Raw genomic sequence first — 15282 nt, 5'->3', positions numbered from 1 at the left:
AATCACTTAACCAACTACACTTGTCAGACGTAACAATGATACAGACCTTTGCTTGAGGACATTTTCTCTATCTGGACCTCTCAGGATTTTAATAGACACACATTATGACTGAAATGCAGACTTTGAAGAAGTCACAAGTCCTGCATTGTTGCTGCAATACTGCTATTTTACCTAATATGACCCTTTTATTTTTACTTCCCTCCTTTTTTCAGTGGTTTTAAAGCTGGAGGTGTAACATTAATAATCCCATTTTTTGTGTGTCAGTGTCAGCAATGCCAGTGCCAGAGCAGCCTGCAGATCAGGAGAAGGGGGCCACGGTAGCCCCAGTGATGCCCGCCTCCAATGGGGACAGATCTGAAACAGAGACGACCTCTTCCATCCTTGCATCGGTGAAAGAGCAGGTAGGAACTCTCTGATGGGCACATGCCAAAACTGTAATGTGTTTACTTTGACAGGAAGGTATGCTTTTTGCTTTTGGTTGCTTCTCCTTCCTCTTCACTCCCTTAACGGCACTTGAACAGCTTGCGAAAAGGCAGATCAGGAGGCTGTCACAGAATGAGCCGCTCTGCTGTTTTTAAAGTGTTTAAAGAAACCAAAGATTGATTGCTGCCAAGGGAATGCAACAGTCTAATGGATGGAAATGATGGAGATTATGGGGTGAGAGCTGTAGCCAAGACAGCATAATTGAAACAGTCATTAAAATCAAGGCAATTACTTGATGGAGAGTGTTGGAAGGTAGCTGCAGCGCTGCACAAGGACAGGCTGATCCTGCCTATTGTTACGTTATGAAGTGTGGGATAGAAAAGTAAGGATAAGAGGGCACAGAGAGGGGAAAGGCAAATGTTATGATGCAAGTCAGGGGTGAGTAAGTTTAGTGTGAGAGAATAGGAGGATGCTTCCATTGGACGTTACTGAGATTACATTTTGGACATTTTCTGGATTATTATAGGGAATGTATATGTGTTATTAAATTGGCTGAGTATTATGTTTATTTTATACATTACTGAAGGATGCAGGAAAACAAAGAGTCTCACAGACAAATGTGTACAATTTTCCTCTTCCTTTTTGGAAAACAAAAAAGATTGGATTTGTTTATTTGTATTTAGCCCTTGGACTTCTTTCTTTATGTAATGCAGTTTAGCTCATCAGCAAGTCTAATACACCATAGATTTATCATTTGCACATACACCAACGCTGTCTCTCGATTTCATTTAATACCACCACATATTCCATTTACTCCTGAAAGAAGGGCATATGCTGATGGCAATTTAAACCCTCTCATGTCTTGCAAATAGCATTTACTTTATTTATATTTTTTTCCCCACACAAGACTGCATCCGAGTGCTTTCACATTACTGAGCCAGAGAAAGGCAACAGGGTTTTAGACGTTTCATGAGCAGGACTAGATTTAAACCCACAGCCTCACTTCTGGGAGAGGAAATGTAGAGATGTTACCCGAAAGGAAATGCATCACAGACTCCAGACATTGACATCTTACTTTATATTGCACAGAGTCAAAAAGAGAAAATAAAACTTAAAATAAGTTCCTTGTTTAGTCAGCAGAAGAAATCGGATATTGCATTCAGGGCGTCGGCCTGTGCGAGTTTTGTTACAATAAATCCTGTCTGCCACCAACATAGCAGCACAGCATAACTCATTTAGCCATATCAATGCAGCTTTGCTGATCCATATTGTACTATTATAACGCTAAAACAATGTAGTGTTTAAGAAATAACTACCATTATATTAAATTACTCTTTTTTTCTGTGCTTTCATCTTTGTGTCAGGCACTGGGGAAATAAATGTAGTATTTGCTGAAGTCTCCTTTGAGCTTTGCGTTTGTCCTCCAGGTGCTCTGTTGAAGATGACTGGTGGCCAGTAGTTTTTTACTCAGTGTCATTCACATGCAGAAAACCCTGCATTGTCCTGCAGAAACTGGGTAATTTCTCAAATGAAATTATAGTTTGGAATTGTAAACTGCACATATCAGAGTGTCAGGGAGGGGCTTTTTCTCCATAAACAATATTTACACCAAAGTACAACATTAATTTGATTATTCTTGATGATTACTTTGATTCTGAGATGATTATTTACAAACAAGAATTCAATCATATTATTATCTGAATGCGTGTGTTCCTGTGTGAAGTAGTTGTACATCTGATAGTGCAAATGCGATATGATATACTTAATGTTCGTGGGTCTGTTTGCAAAACACTGATATTTCATAAATAATGCATGATGCACGAGGCTCACATTGATGTCGGCACATAACTGATGGGAGAGGACAACATGAAGATTTAAAGCTCCCATAGAGTGGTCCTATCGCACATACTGTATGTGAGTTATGGAGGTCTACCTAAATACATTAACTTATTTTTATGGTCAAAAACCTCCTAGTTGCTGTAAATGAGCCGATAGAAATCTCTCCTCACTGAAGCTCTCGTCAGCTGCGCTGTTTTCGGACCGAAATCTCACAAGACAGAACTGTGTTGTGATTGGCCAGCCAACGAGAGCCTTCCCAACTGTCTTCTGATTGGCCAGGTACCTGGAAGTGACATAATTAGCACATCAGCTCTCAGAAGCACAGCTCCCCCTCTGGAACGGTGGATGCACTGCGCCTCATTATCAAAACATTGTTTTAACAATGTTTAAAAATGGCTACGTCACGGCAGTCCATTTTACGCCTTTGACCCGGATTCGGACCCAGAGTCAGAAGACACTGTCGCAAGTGAAACACCTCCACAACGGACATTCTTCTTCTCCTGCGGGCCAATGCATGCAACCGGATGTGCCCGGACTATTGCCCGGAGCAGGAGGTTTTGCTGTTCAGGAGAAGTGATCCTTACGTCATGATACCAGTATTTTTAAGAGCGCTTGCAGAGCCCGAGAATACAATAAAATCCAGCGTTCTCAGCAGTGGCTGAACTGTTTGTCTCAAACTTTAGGGCTTCATAAATGAGGTAATGGTGCTGATACACACCAAAAAAAACCAGCATTAATTGGAACTTCCGTTCTATGGGAGCTTTAAAGAAGAACAGTTTACAAAGGTAAAAAAGGAATTGTTTTGCCACTCGTGCTGGTTCATGTTGTTTTGAATGTGTTGAATATCTTTCATAATGTGGCTGAAGAAGAAAGAGTACAGCTGTGCTGTGTCTTATAATTTGAATAATTGAAGATGGATTTAGAATAGAATTGTTGCTATGAACAAGTGTAGCTTACTGGAGGCCCATTAGCTACCACTCTGTTGGCACCGGCCACGTTTCTCACAAACTCAACTTGCCATTGGGTGCAAAAACTCACAGCCTATGCAGTCCTGTTATTTCTGGTTATGGCTCGTTTGGAGAGAGAAGCAGTGAAACTTTTTTTTTACAAAGTGTTACATCATGTTTTGTTTGAACCCTGCGCTGTACATTCATTCATACCGACATAATCAGCCTCAGACGCGTACCACAGTAGTCTAAGGTCTGAGGGCTGCTGAAGGAGTGTGTTCTGCTGCCACACAACAAACAATATTGTGACAATTGGAAACAACTCTTTTGATGTCTTTACTTCAGAAATAAATCATTGAGAAACTCTGTCAAAGATTTATAGCTGTCACAGATGATGTGCTCAGGAAGACGGTCTGAAAAATGGGAACTGTCAAGAGATTCTGAGAAAGGAATAAAAGTGAGAGAGGAATTGACTCACCAGTGTTACTAAGTCTGCTGACTAGTGGCCACTGGGACAGTGAGCTATTGACAGACATCCACCTGAACAATGATTTTTGGTGCATGGCCAAATGCTCTTCCATTGTCAGATGGCTGTGGGAGGATGAGAGAATTTCAGTTCAAATCTGTGCACTGTGTTTTGGCAGTGTTATTTTGGATGGTGCAGAATATAGTCTTTTTTTAAGTGGGGGATGATTTGCCCATGCTTTTAGTGTTAACTTCCTCTTGTTCACGTCTGAATGTAACCTGTATGATGTTGTTAATAAATAGTAATGATGATGCCACATATCCAGAGGCATTGTTGGGGGACAATAAACAAATGTTTTACATAAATATCACATCTGACTTGGAAATCTGTAAAAACGTCTGTAAGATATGATGATTTTAATTGGAGACAAACAGGAGTGGAAAATAACAGTCGGAAATGAACAGTGTTTTGGCTAAAAGATGTAGAAATGGGATACCCGTTGAACTGAACATCTACATCAAAGAATTAACTTCATAATAAAACAATAAAGCAGGAGCATAACATCAGACTCAAGTAAATCATACAAGTAAAATAACTCTGCTAATATATCTGACATTAATGAGAGGATGAAGATATCAGTATGTCCTCTGTCTCTCCTCCCCTCTGTGTCTCTGCGACTCTGCAAGCAGTGAACAGTGAGTCTGCATAATTTGAAGATTCAAATCAGTTTAGTCATAAACTTACTATAAACTTACAATTTAATAATCTTACTGCTGAATAAACCTGAATCCTAATTGCCTATCCACCCTAGGGATTTTCCTTTTTTTTGGGTCCTTTTAGCAGTTTTTCATTGTTTCTTCCATCTGATGTTACTGTTCAGTGATAACAAACTATACAAAACAATTGCTAATTCATAACACTCATGGTCTGTCCATAATTTTACTGGTCGATTAATGATCAAAAGCTGTTATACAAACCTGATTAATCAGTCTAACATTTACACATTTACAACATTTTATCACTCTTTATCCTCAAAGTTTTTATATTCATGAAACAAACACAATTGAATTGAATAATGCATACAAATTCATATTTGCATTGTGTATGCTTTTGGTTAAATACTTTTTAAACACTTATTTAAAAGATTATTATTATCATTTGTATGATAATTTTTTTTGAACTTTCAGGAATAAAGTCATAAGATGATGAGAATAAAGTCGTAATGATATGAGAATAAAGTCGTAATTCTCAGATGATCAGTTGCAGTCTGCGTGAAGGTGGGGAACGCGGGGCATTTTCTGCGAAGATACATTTTGATTGGGGCTTCACAAATAAAAGAGATACTGAACATTTTTGTTACATCAGCACCACATTATCTTCAGCATCAGGTCTTTGTAAAGATAGTGCAATAAATGGAGTCTGTCTGGAAGAAAGAATCACACAGACTTGGAGAAAATCATCTCTTTTGTGGACTGGAGGAGGTAGTGGCTGGTCGTGGTCGACTGCAGGCGATCGCTGGTTACATCCGTGTTCTGTTGCTATTTAATATTAACACATTAGATAATGATAAAAAAAAAAATCTCATAATATTACAACTTTATTCTCGAAGGATATATATATTTTCTTTTCAGTTTGGCCTATAGTATCATAGAGCTCAAGTTGTTTGTGATGGGGTGAGTGTCTTTGAAACATGCTGCACTTCAGGAGAGCTGCAGAGATTAGTGCAGTATCTACTGTTTGTGATTTACAATTTATTAGTAGCTGGATCCATGAAAAAACAACATGCTCTGTTTTCTGGAATACACCATGGCGATTTAACCTTGTTTCTTGTCATCTGCATATTTCATCATGCTTTGTGTTGAAGTTGATAAAAACTGCTACCACCATGATTCCATCTATAATAAATTTAATTAAAGTTAAGGCCACATTATACTTCTCCGACTGCGTATGCGTTATCCGTCTGCGTCACCACGGAGACGCCTTGAGCATTTATACTTCTGCGTCGTGGTGACGGACACTTGCTGCAATTTCCCGCCCGATCAGTAGGGGTCGCTGCGCAAGGTTGTTGTGCTTCTGGCTACAGTGAGCAATGGCGTCCGAGAAAGAAAGAGAGAGAAAGACTGTTGTTGTTGAAACAGTGGCCGTTTCTCACTTTTCTGTGTCACGGAACGCAGTTTTAAGATAATTTGAGGCGAGGAATTGGCCATTTAGAGTCTAAACATGTGCTGTGTGTGTTAAGATATGACGTATTTATAGTTCGGCAGCGGCGTTATCGGCGGGGATCAGCTCCGCCTCTGTCAGGACGCCCGGAGCGCACTGAGAGCCGGCACAGAGCAGCTGAGCTCGGCCTGTCCTGAGGACCAATCGCAGCTCTTGCCGTCTCCGTAGTCCCTTGACGGAGTGACGGACACTTAAAAAATATTCCGTGCACCCGGAGACGACGCAGAGGCTCTTCGACAGGTTCTGCGTCGACGCAGAGGACTCTGCGTAGCTACGCAGAGCACTTTACGCAGGAGTATAAATTGGGCTTTATATGCTGCTGTAAACTCCCATCTTCCGCTCTTGAGTAAAAAATACTGTGCCTTGTATTCTTTCAGCATTCAGCCACTTCTTTGTTTCCATGGTGCTCTATAATTGATAGATGAAGGTCATATGATGGTTTGGTTTGATGAACAATAATGCACCAGTGAAAGACAGAAAGAAAGACAAGAAGAGACAACAAAGGCTGGAGAGTAAAACAATGTTAAATTATATAGGAGTCATAGAAAAATTCCACTCTGTTCAGTGTGTGCACTGTGTTCTGTTCTGTCCCTGCTGGCTGCTTTATTTAAGAAGGGACCAATTTTTAATTCTGTGCTTGAATGCTGTTTTCTTTTCTGTCTTTAAAAAAAAAAAGTGCCTTTGGTACATTGATCATGTAATTATATTGTGGGGTTCATAGCCTTTAATTAGTATTGCTGTAGATGGCTGTTTCCTTCATCTTAAGCTAACCTGACTCACCAGACTGTAAATCACAGATGTGTCCTTTACTAATGGAGGAATGAATGTGAAATATTTAATTTCTGATGAGTTTATGAGTGGCAAATTATATTTTTAAAAATATGCTCGCATTGGAGAGAGGATACAATTAAATTCAAAGATGGAGATATACCGTCTCTGTAATTCATCATTTATATTATTCTACTCTAAAATGTTTTGTGTAATTAAGACAAGTCTGCGTATGTGTGTATGCACAGTCATTTGTTTCACTTATCCTGCACACATGCAATTACAAAATGGAAGACTTCACAGATCTCTGGCAGACATATAGTTATGGTGAAGTGGAAAAAACTATATCAAATGTATTTACGTCGATCCATAATTGATATGGTTAAAAAAACAATCTTGATTTAGCATTTTTGTTTGGTAGTTTGTTCTCACGGTCGCTTTTGTTGTAATTATGGCCTACCCTCTTTTCACCGTCGTCATCTTTCAACGTTCTCAAAACCTTCCTGTTCTTCCTGCATGGTGGTGCATCCTCTGCTTTTTCACACTGCTTTGCGTATGAAGGAATTCAGTTGGTGTATGTGAAAGGGAAAAGGTCTCTTTGAGAGCTGAGAGGTTAATGCTCAATGCTTTGACAGCCAGGTATTTTCCAGACTTCTTTTCTTTGCCGGAGTTTGAGTGCACTTTATTAGTCTGAAGAAAATAGTTTTGCAAATGCTGTCACGAAGCTCTGACTCAAGCTCTGACTCTCCAACACAAAAAAGTTGCTTTGTGTTGTAGTTGGCTGAAGGTCTGTTGAAGGTTGTCGACAACTTAATCTGAAAGTAAATGTGTATTTGTGTCTAACCTAAGTATTCGCTTCTCTTCCTTACTGTCCACCTCAGCCTCATCTAATCTCTCCTCTTTATTGATACCCTGTCGATTGCAGCGGGTGATAGCTGTGCTTTGCAGCTGGCATAAATTACTTCTGCCAGATTCAGAGTGATAAATGAGAAATGAATCCTGTCACACACCCGTGACCATCAAATACAACAGCTGATGAAGAAACATGGCGAAAAAAATAAATACACACTTATATATATATATATATATATATATTTATATTTATATATACTATCAGTTTATGTAAAATAAAGTGAATTTGTAGGGCTTTTCTTCAACAATACTGAGCAAACCTGACTTATGACCTGCATAATTCATGCGTTTTTCCAATGTGACATTAGTTAATTCTGGCTCTGTTATACTGATGTGCAGCTTCAAAGCGTTCTGTGTTTTTGAACTGAAATGCCAGCCAATTCTTGGATGAAAATTGGGTTCGGTGCCTCTCTCACTGTGTGTGCATGTCCTTGGTGTCCTTAAACATTTGTCTCTCTCACTGTGCCGGTGTGAGAATAGAGAATTTGGCCAGTGGGCACATTTGCCCTGTGCGTGTGTGTGTGTCGTGTGCTTATGTGTGACCAGACAAATTGCACAAAATATACAGTACATCAATGTCAACTTTGCATGTGTTATGGGCCTATACTAGCGTCGCCACTGGTGTCATGGTTTGGTATGATCATGATTATTCATGTCAGTGCATCCTCAATTTCTTATATTAATGCACACGGCTGTTCTTTTTCCATCAATCAGTATAAGCAGTCAGATGAATTATAACTTGCATATGAATTCACAGATGTGATTTAAATGTTCTTTACGCCAAAACAAAACTAATGCTTTTGCAGTGAAGCTTCAGCTTCTCGCAACTTGAGAATCAACAAGTAACGTAATGTGGTTTTAATCGATTCCGTGCCGTTACTGCATCTCTAAAGAAATGCCCATGTTGCCCACATCGCAAATGTGTCTTCGAGATGATTATTTTCAACACTCCTAGACTATACTTGTCTGCCTTTGTGTGTGTAAAAGTGTGTATTTTATGTGGATACGTAGAGATGGTTGTCTTTTACTCCGCTGTTGGAAAGAAAATGGCTCGGCTATGCCAGTGAGCACACTCCTCAGGAAAGAATGGGAAACATGAATGCTTTTTACACACTCGCGTGCACACACTGACACAGATATCTGATGACAATGTGGAGCCAAACCTGCCGTACTGCGGAGGAGTTATTCATTCAGTGGAGAGCAATGTCGCCTGCGTTATCCAGCCTGACGGTGTATTTCTGCAGCCCTTTAAAACACAAGTCACTCAAAACTGCAAAGTTTAAATATAAGATATTAATTCCTTGTGATGATTTAAGGCCTTCTGATAACTTTAATTGCCCTGATAAGGTTATTATTTTGAGTGGGAGCTGTGTCCCAGTAGCAGCTCCCTCTTGGCATTTACTCTGAGAGAGCATCTGTGAGGGACTCGGGGCAGAGTAGGGAGGTGCTCAGTGCTCAGCCTCCTCATCCTGGCTCACCACACATGTTGTGGCAAAGTAGGAATTGTTCGTTGTACTGATGGCTGTTGTACTCCCTGGCTCAGTTGTTGTCGTTTGTGTGCATGTGCTGGAGTTTGTCTGCCAGTGGTGCTGCAGTGATCCATTTAGTCTCCGTCATCCAGCCAGCACCTCCACTGTATTGTCACCATCATCATAACTGGCAGCTGGCAGGCTACATGCTACTGCAGCTGTCATGCTTTGGACCAAAGTGAGGAGGCAAGTAGAGAGAGACTGAGTAGGAGAGAGGGGATGAAGCATGAAAAGCATGCAGTGTCTCTGTGGGTGAGGAAAAGCAAGTGGATAAAAGTGGGTGTAGGCGCAGGTACAGGGTGCACGATTTTGGATAGTTATTGCTGTTAATACATGGTAGAAAATTAATGTGGAAAAAAGGGGAATGAAAAAAATCGAGTAAGAGAGCAGAAAAGAGTGGACTGAGCATCGGTGGCAGCAATCCAAACGAAGCTCTCTGAGACAACCACAAAACCAGACTCACCAATTACTGGTTGAAGGTCAATCAGTGAAAGTGGAATCACAATACATTGTTGTTTTTGTACACTCTCCATGGCAGGGATAAATGATCCAATACAGTTGCTTCCAAACTGCAGAAAAGCTTAGGGAAAAAAAGAGGAAAAAACGTTCTCTGGGATAAGTAACCATAAAGTGAAAATGTATCCATTACTGCTGAAGAATAAGGGTGTGGTTACAATGTTCAACTCTCAGGCTCAGTTGCCGATGCAAAGGAGGCTAAGCTCTCAAGCTAGATTTTCTACCAGTAGAATTAGTAATTTGTTGTCTGAAAACTAAGCAATCTCATTTGAACTGGGATTGCATGGGCCCTTGCACTGCCTATACATGTCATGAATGTGTGGATTGACCACGACTGTGATGAGGTCACTAATCATGTGCTATCTTGAAATAGATCGTGTGTAGGCTGCACTCCAAGTGGCTGAATTCCTGTTGGGACCTGGGTCTTGACATAATCTGAATTTGCACCAATTTGTATTGGTTAGACACTCATCACTGTAATCTTTTGTAACATTGTGTCTCAATTAGAACACTTCTATTACACTACTCATGCTGGCAAAATAATGCATTTCAACAGTGATCACTCAGATTAAACATCATCACCAGATAAACTACCAATCTGCTTATTTGGTCACTTGAGTTAAGGATTAAATCTATATTTATGGAATGTGCCCCTGTGTCATAAATGACCGGTTGGTCTCTTCCAAGGCATAGACAAAGCCAAGATGATGAAGGTTGAAGGTGAGGAGTGACCTGTGGGCCACTCAACTTTTTGACCGTGCGCCATCTGGTTATTTATAGTGCACTGCACGTTGCCATAGTTGACAGTGTTGTTACACGTTTGAAATACCAAGTACCAAGTGTAAGTTTATACAATTTGACACGGCATATGTTCTGCCCACGGACATTGTGTCGCCAGTAACCTCATAAAAAAAAAAAAAAACTAAAACTAGGTCAAAGTCTGCCATGTGCCAAGGATTCCCTTATCACTCATCAAGCCCAGACTCTGTATTAATGTGTTCATTTGTTATGTGTCCACCTTCCCCTTCCAGAATTACACCTGGTTGTTTATGAACAATGCAGAATCCTGTAGAACCAGGAAGAACAATAACATTGTTAGACAGGAAGTCTAATGAGGCATGAAATCAATATGTACAATCCGGCCTCACCCGGAGCATGCTGGGTAATGGAGTGTCAGGAGTGCTTTGGAGTTGTTTTAATCACAAGGACCTTGAAATATCCACTCGTAAACAAGCTGGTTACTGCCAAACTACTGCAACCCCCTGAGATGTGTGTGTGTGTGTGTGTGTGTGTGTGCGCGTGTGTGTGTAGGGCTCTGTGATTACTTTTCACATAATTGAAGTAAACTCTGTCCATATGGCTGTACCTGCAGAAAGACAGCGACGTGTCCATGCATTTCTGCAAAAATTTAGTACGAGTGTGACTTTGAGACCGTCATTCTAACTCTGTGATCTTAGCTCCATTGTGGGGATCACAATGAACCCCTCTGTGCTCCATCGTCCCCTCTGCATATCCCTTCTCTTCCAACTGGGCTCTGTTTCATTAGCCTTTTAACACGGCAGCAGAGTCCAATACCGATCCTGCATGTGAAGTAAGTAAGAGCTTTTCCTGCTAATCACTTAGCCTACACCAGATTCCATTTCCACCACAAAGTACCTGTCCCATCCGCATGCTAATACAAACTCTCCAATATTCGCCTGCATGCTGATGAACTTGTTAGCAAAATCTTGAATGCTAATATTGCAATAGCCAGGGGGCTAATGTGCATCCTGAATGCTAATAATATGTTAAAATGAGGCTATCTGCAGGTGGTACTGCAACTTTAATGCTCATGGCAACATTTTGCAGATGGTGTTTCTTAACTCTCGTTCCTTAAAGTAATGATCTGGTGGGTTCCTGCCTGTAACAGAAAATAACGTTCTTTTTCACAATGACTCTATAAAACCTAACTGCAGCTAATGCGGCGAATAAGAAGGCATTTTTGTTTATTCTATTTTACGACTCTGTGTGTGATGCTGTCCAGGGCTTGGTGGGTTTAAAGCGGCACACTGTGCTTTCCGGTCATGTTGGAGTGAGCTTGTACCCTCAGGCTATGAGACACTACATGGTGACATGTAAGAAAACCACTGATTAGTTGAACATTTCTGTCAGGGGCCCTTTCTTCACATGCAAAGCCAAGTGTTTGGGTCGGACTCCAGGGGATGTATTCCTGTTGGATAAAAGTGGAGAAACGTTGTTCCTTAATCCGTCAGTAGCTCCATCATCCTCGGTCCCTCATGACACACAACCGCAGCAGACATGGCAGATTTTGGTGAGTGGGTGTTTGAAGGGTACCTCTCTCATGCAGACTCCACACTGCTTTCCACTTTTCAGTCTCCATTGTTTTTGGCAGTTCGTGTGGGTTACTACTTCACTGAAACTGCCCGTCTCTCTTCATGTGCTTTTAAAACTGCACCATGTTACGACGTTATTTATATCCACTGAACAACCAGGGCTGCTTTTTTTTTCAGCACACTGAAATCATGAAAACTTTTGTCTGTGTGCTACAAATCAAAGACCCTTGCTTTGCATTTGGTGCTATTTCATCTGCTCCTGCAGACTCGCTGACATGATTAGAAAACATGAGCTGGACCAGAGTGGTTGAGCTTTATCCCAATTTGAGAGGAAATAGACCTTTCATTCTCCTTGAGTCCTTATTGATCTGAAAATGAGAAAATGGAAAGATTACTGTGTGTGTTGGAAAGAGCCATTAAAGAGCTCGGGAGGTAAATGGCTCAGAAAACGCCTAAGTATTTATCAGTTCACTGGCCTTTTTAACCTCGTTTATCCAGGGAATACTTGATTTAGCATGTGCTTTTGAACAGTGTTCAGCAGTAACTGCTTTCTGTTTCCTGTTTTCTCAGGCACTGGGTGGTTCAAAGTCAGCTGTTTTATAAGCTTCCAAAGCCCGTGATGTGCTGCAGTTAACGCCTGTATTTTGCAGATTTATCTTAATATGGGATATCCTTTGCAGATGGGTGTATCTTATAATCCGTTGTGCGTCAGTGAAGAATTTGGAAAATATAGCTGAACTGAATCAGGTAATTGCATACAATAACATATTACTTGATTTAGACAGATGAAAAGGCCCCTCCAGGGTGTAAATGATGTCAGCCAGGCATAAACACCTCTGTTATTGTCTCAGGACATAAAACATGCAAACATTTACCCTTAACCTTGTCTGTAATTTAGTACCCGTCATCTGTTGAAATTAAATGAAACAGCAAGGAGCGTTTTTGGTTTGCCTTATTTTCTAATTGGTTTCTACACTTGTTGGGGAATGTAATGGTATCATTGTTACACTGTCTTTGAAATATTTGACCTGACAAGTTACTGCTTGAATTCACCTCTGTCTGACTCTGAATAGTTAAAGTGGCATCCATTCAGCCTGTCGTTTAGTTCTTATGAAGGACCCATTTTGTGGGCCATGTCCTTCAGTGAGTGCAGCCAATGAATTGGGACACAGTCACTTGTGGGAGCACTACAGTATAAACAGCTCTCTACCATTGGACACTGAGGCGCTCAATGGGTTACCTGGAGATCAAGTGTCTTGCTTAAGGGCACCACTGAGACAATGTTAAGGGAGCATGGGGTGTTACTCATTTGATATTTTTCCCTTTTATACCCCCTTTTTTTGCTAACCCCTTGTTGACTACAGCGCTGCCTTCAGAGTGTCTGCATTAACTGGGGCATGCGTTTTCCTCAAGGAAACACTAAAGGGAGTGTGTGATCCTGCCTGTGGTTCTGCTATAAAATGTTACGAACTGGGCATTTAAATAAGTCCCATAACCCTGCACTAAAAAGAGGTATTTTGCCTCAGTAGGTAATTTCCGAGTATTAGCTGTCCTTTCTGTAACTGCTGTGCTACAACACGTCATAGCAACAGTATTTGTAGCTATCAAACTAAATGTATTTGTTTGTCAAGTATGTAATCACTTCACACAACACTGACATATATTTAATTGAAGACATCAGTGCACTGTTGCCTCACAGCAAGAAGGTGCTTGGTTTGATTCCTGGTCTGGGAATATTCTGTGTGGACTGCATGTTCTCCCCGCCTCTGCGTCAGTTTCCTCCAGGCTCTCCGGGTTTCCTCCCACCATCAAAACATGTATGAATGTTAGTCACATTCGCTCAGGTTGGTCCCTTGAGGCGGCACGCTCAGTTGCAGCAGCTCTGATCAACCCTCAATCTGACCTCGGAATTTCGTTCAATTTCAGTTGTATTATGACAAGAAAGATCCTTTACACTTTCCTTTTTTGATCACTACTGATGTGGAGCTCAGGGCTTCAACTAACGATCAGTATATCGATTCTTTTCAGAAAATGATGATCCAGAAAGTAAGTGGATAAAAGTGGGCGTTGTACAAAAGGCACAGGTAGAGGGTGTATTCTTGTGGATAGTTATTGCTGGTAACGCATGGTAGAAATTGAACTGAGAAAAGCGAAATCAAAAAAGAGTATGGAAGCAGAAAATAACGGAAAATCCAAACAAAGCTCTGTGAGTCAACTACCAAAGCAGACTCGCCAATTACTGGTTGAAGGTCAATCAGGGAATCACAGTACATTGTCAGAAAATGTTCAAAAAAGTAGCTTTGTTTCCCAAAATAATGATGTTTTGCTCACAAACCAAAATTATTCAGTTTTAATGACTCCTGTGTCATATGGAACAAAGAAACCAGAAAATATTCCCATTAAAGAAGCATTAATCATTAAGAAACTGATCTGTCACTTCTTAGAATATAGTTGACGATAAATTTAGTAAGGATTGATTAATTGCCACAGCCTCAATCATATTATGTATATATCCATTTTAGTTTCCTCTCGTCCTGTGTTTTCCCCTTCTGCTCTGTATCACTTTTAAGTTTCTGTTTTATAAAGGGAGCTGAAGGGAGTGGTACTGACTGCAGGAGTATATACGGTATCTTTTTCAATAACGTACTGGGTTTTATGAGACATACTCATGCTCATATTTGTAGCATACAGTGTTATATTACATTATAATGCTGACATATGGGATGTATGAGTTTGTGCCTACTATACACAACATTAAGTCGCTGCATCCTGTGCTGCGAAGTTTATTTCTGACTCCAGTAATCTCCATAGTCACATTCAATGTAATATGTCACAGCCTCGCACTGCACTGAGCAGCACGAATGCTCAGCTAACAGCACAGCACGGCACCGTAGCCTTCTCCCCTCGGCATTCTTAATAGATAAATTATGATCACACTCCTCTGCAGTTGTCTGGCCGCCAGGGTTGACATACACACTGTAAAGAGACTGGCTAATGAAGAATGACTCTGTCATTGGTGTTGTCTTCAAAATAAGGCAGATCACTCCATCTCTCTTTCTCTCGCCTTCCCTCTCATTTTTTCCCCTGTTGTTTCCTCACTCTTTCTTCCTGTAGTCCCTTATTGCTCCATTGCTCTTCCACTCATCATTCATTCCTGTGTTTCCTTCTGTCACTGGATTCTGTCTGTGTGGAATAAATGAGAGTTTGGTGTTGCAAATGCATCGTACACCCCCCCCCCCCCCCCCCCCCCCCCCACACACACACACACACACATACACAGCCACACCGCCTCCACCCATAGTGCATTGCGGCAGCTGAAGATGTGCATC

The 15282-nt window shown here is 40.9% G+C and overlaps 1 protein-coding gene across 1 annotated transcript in view; it reads left to right on the top strand.

The window, feature by feature from the left end:
- Nucleotides 1-270: 270 nt before the first annotated feature.
- Nucleotides 271-15282, top strand: part of ctnnd2a (catenin (cadherin-associated protein), delta 2a) — a gene marked incomplete at its 3' end in the record, with an annotated part of 207662 nt that continues 192650 nt past the window's right edge. The window contains exon 1 of the mRNA XM_083901908.1: nucleotides 271-401. Within this exon, the coding sequence (XP_083758034.1) occupies nucleotides 273-401 (129 nt within the window). The 5' untranslated portion in view covers nucleotides 271-272. The remainder of the gene's footprint in view (nucleotides 402-15282) is intronic.

This window comes from Microchirus variegatus, assembly GCF_963457635.1.
Source record: "Microchirus variegatus genome assembly, chromosome: 15".
NCBI classification, from domain to species: domain Eukaryota; kingdom Metazoa; phylum Chordata; class Actinopteri; order Pleuronectiformes; family Soleidae; genus Microchirus; species Microchirus variegatus.
The sequence above is the reverse complement of the archived record's forward strand: the minus strand, read 5'-3'. Positions and strand labels throughout refer to the sequence as shown.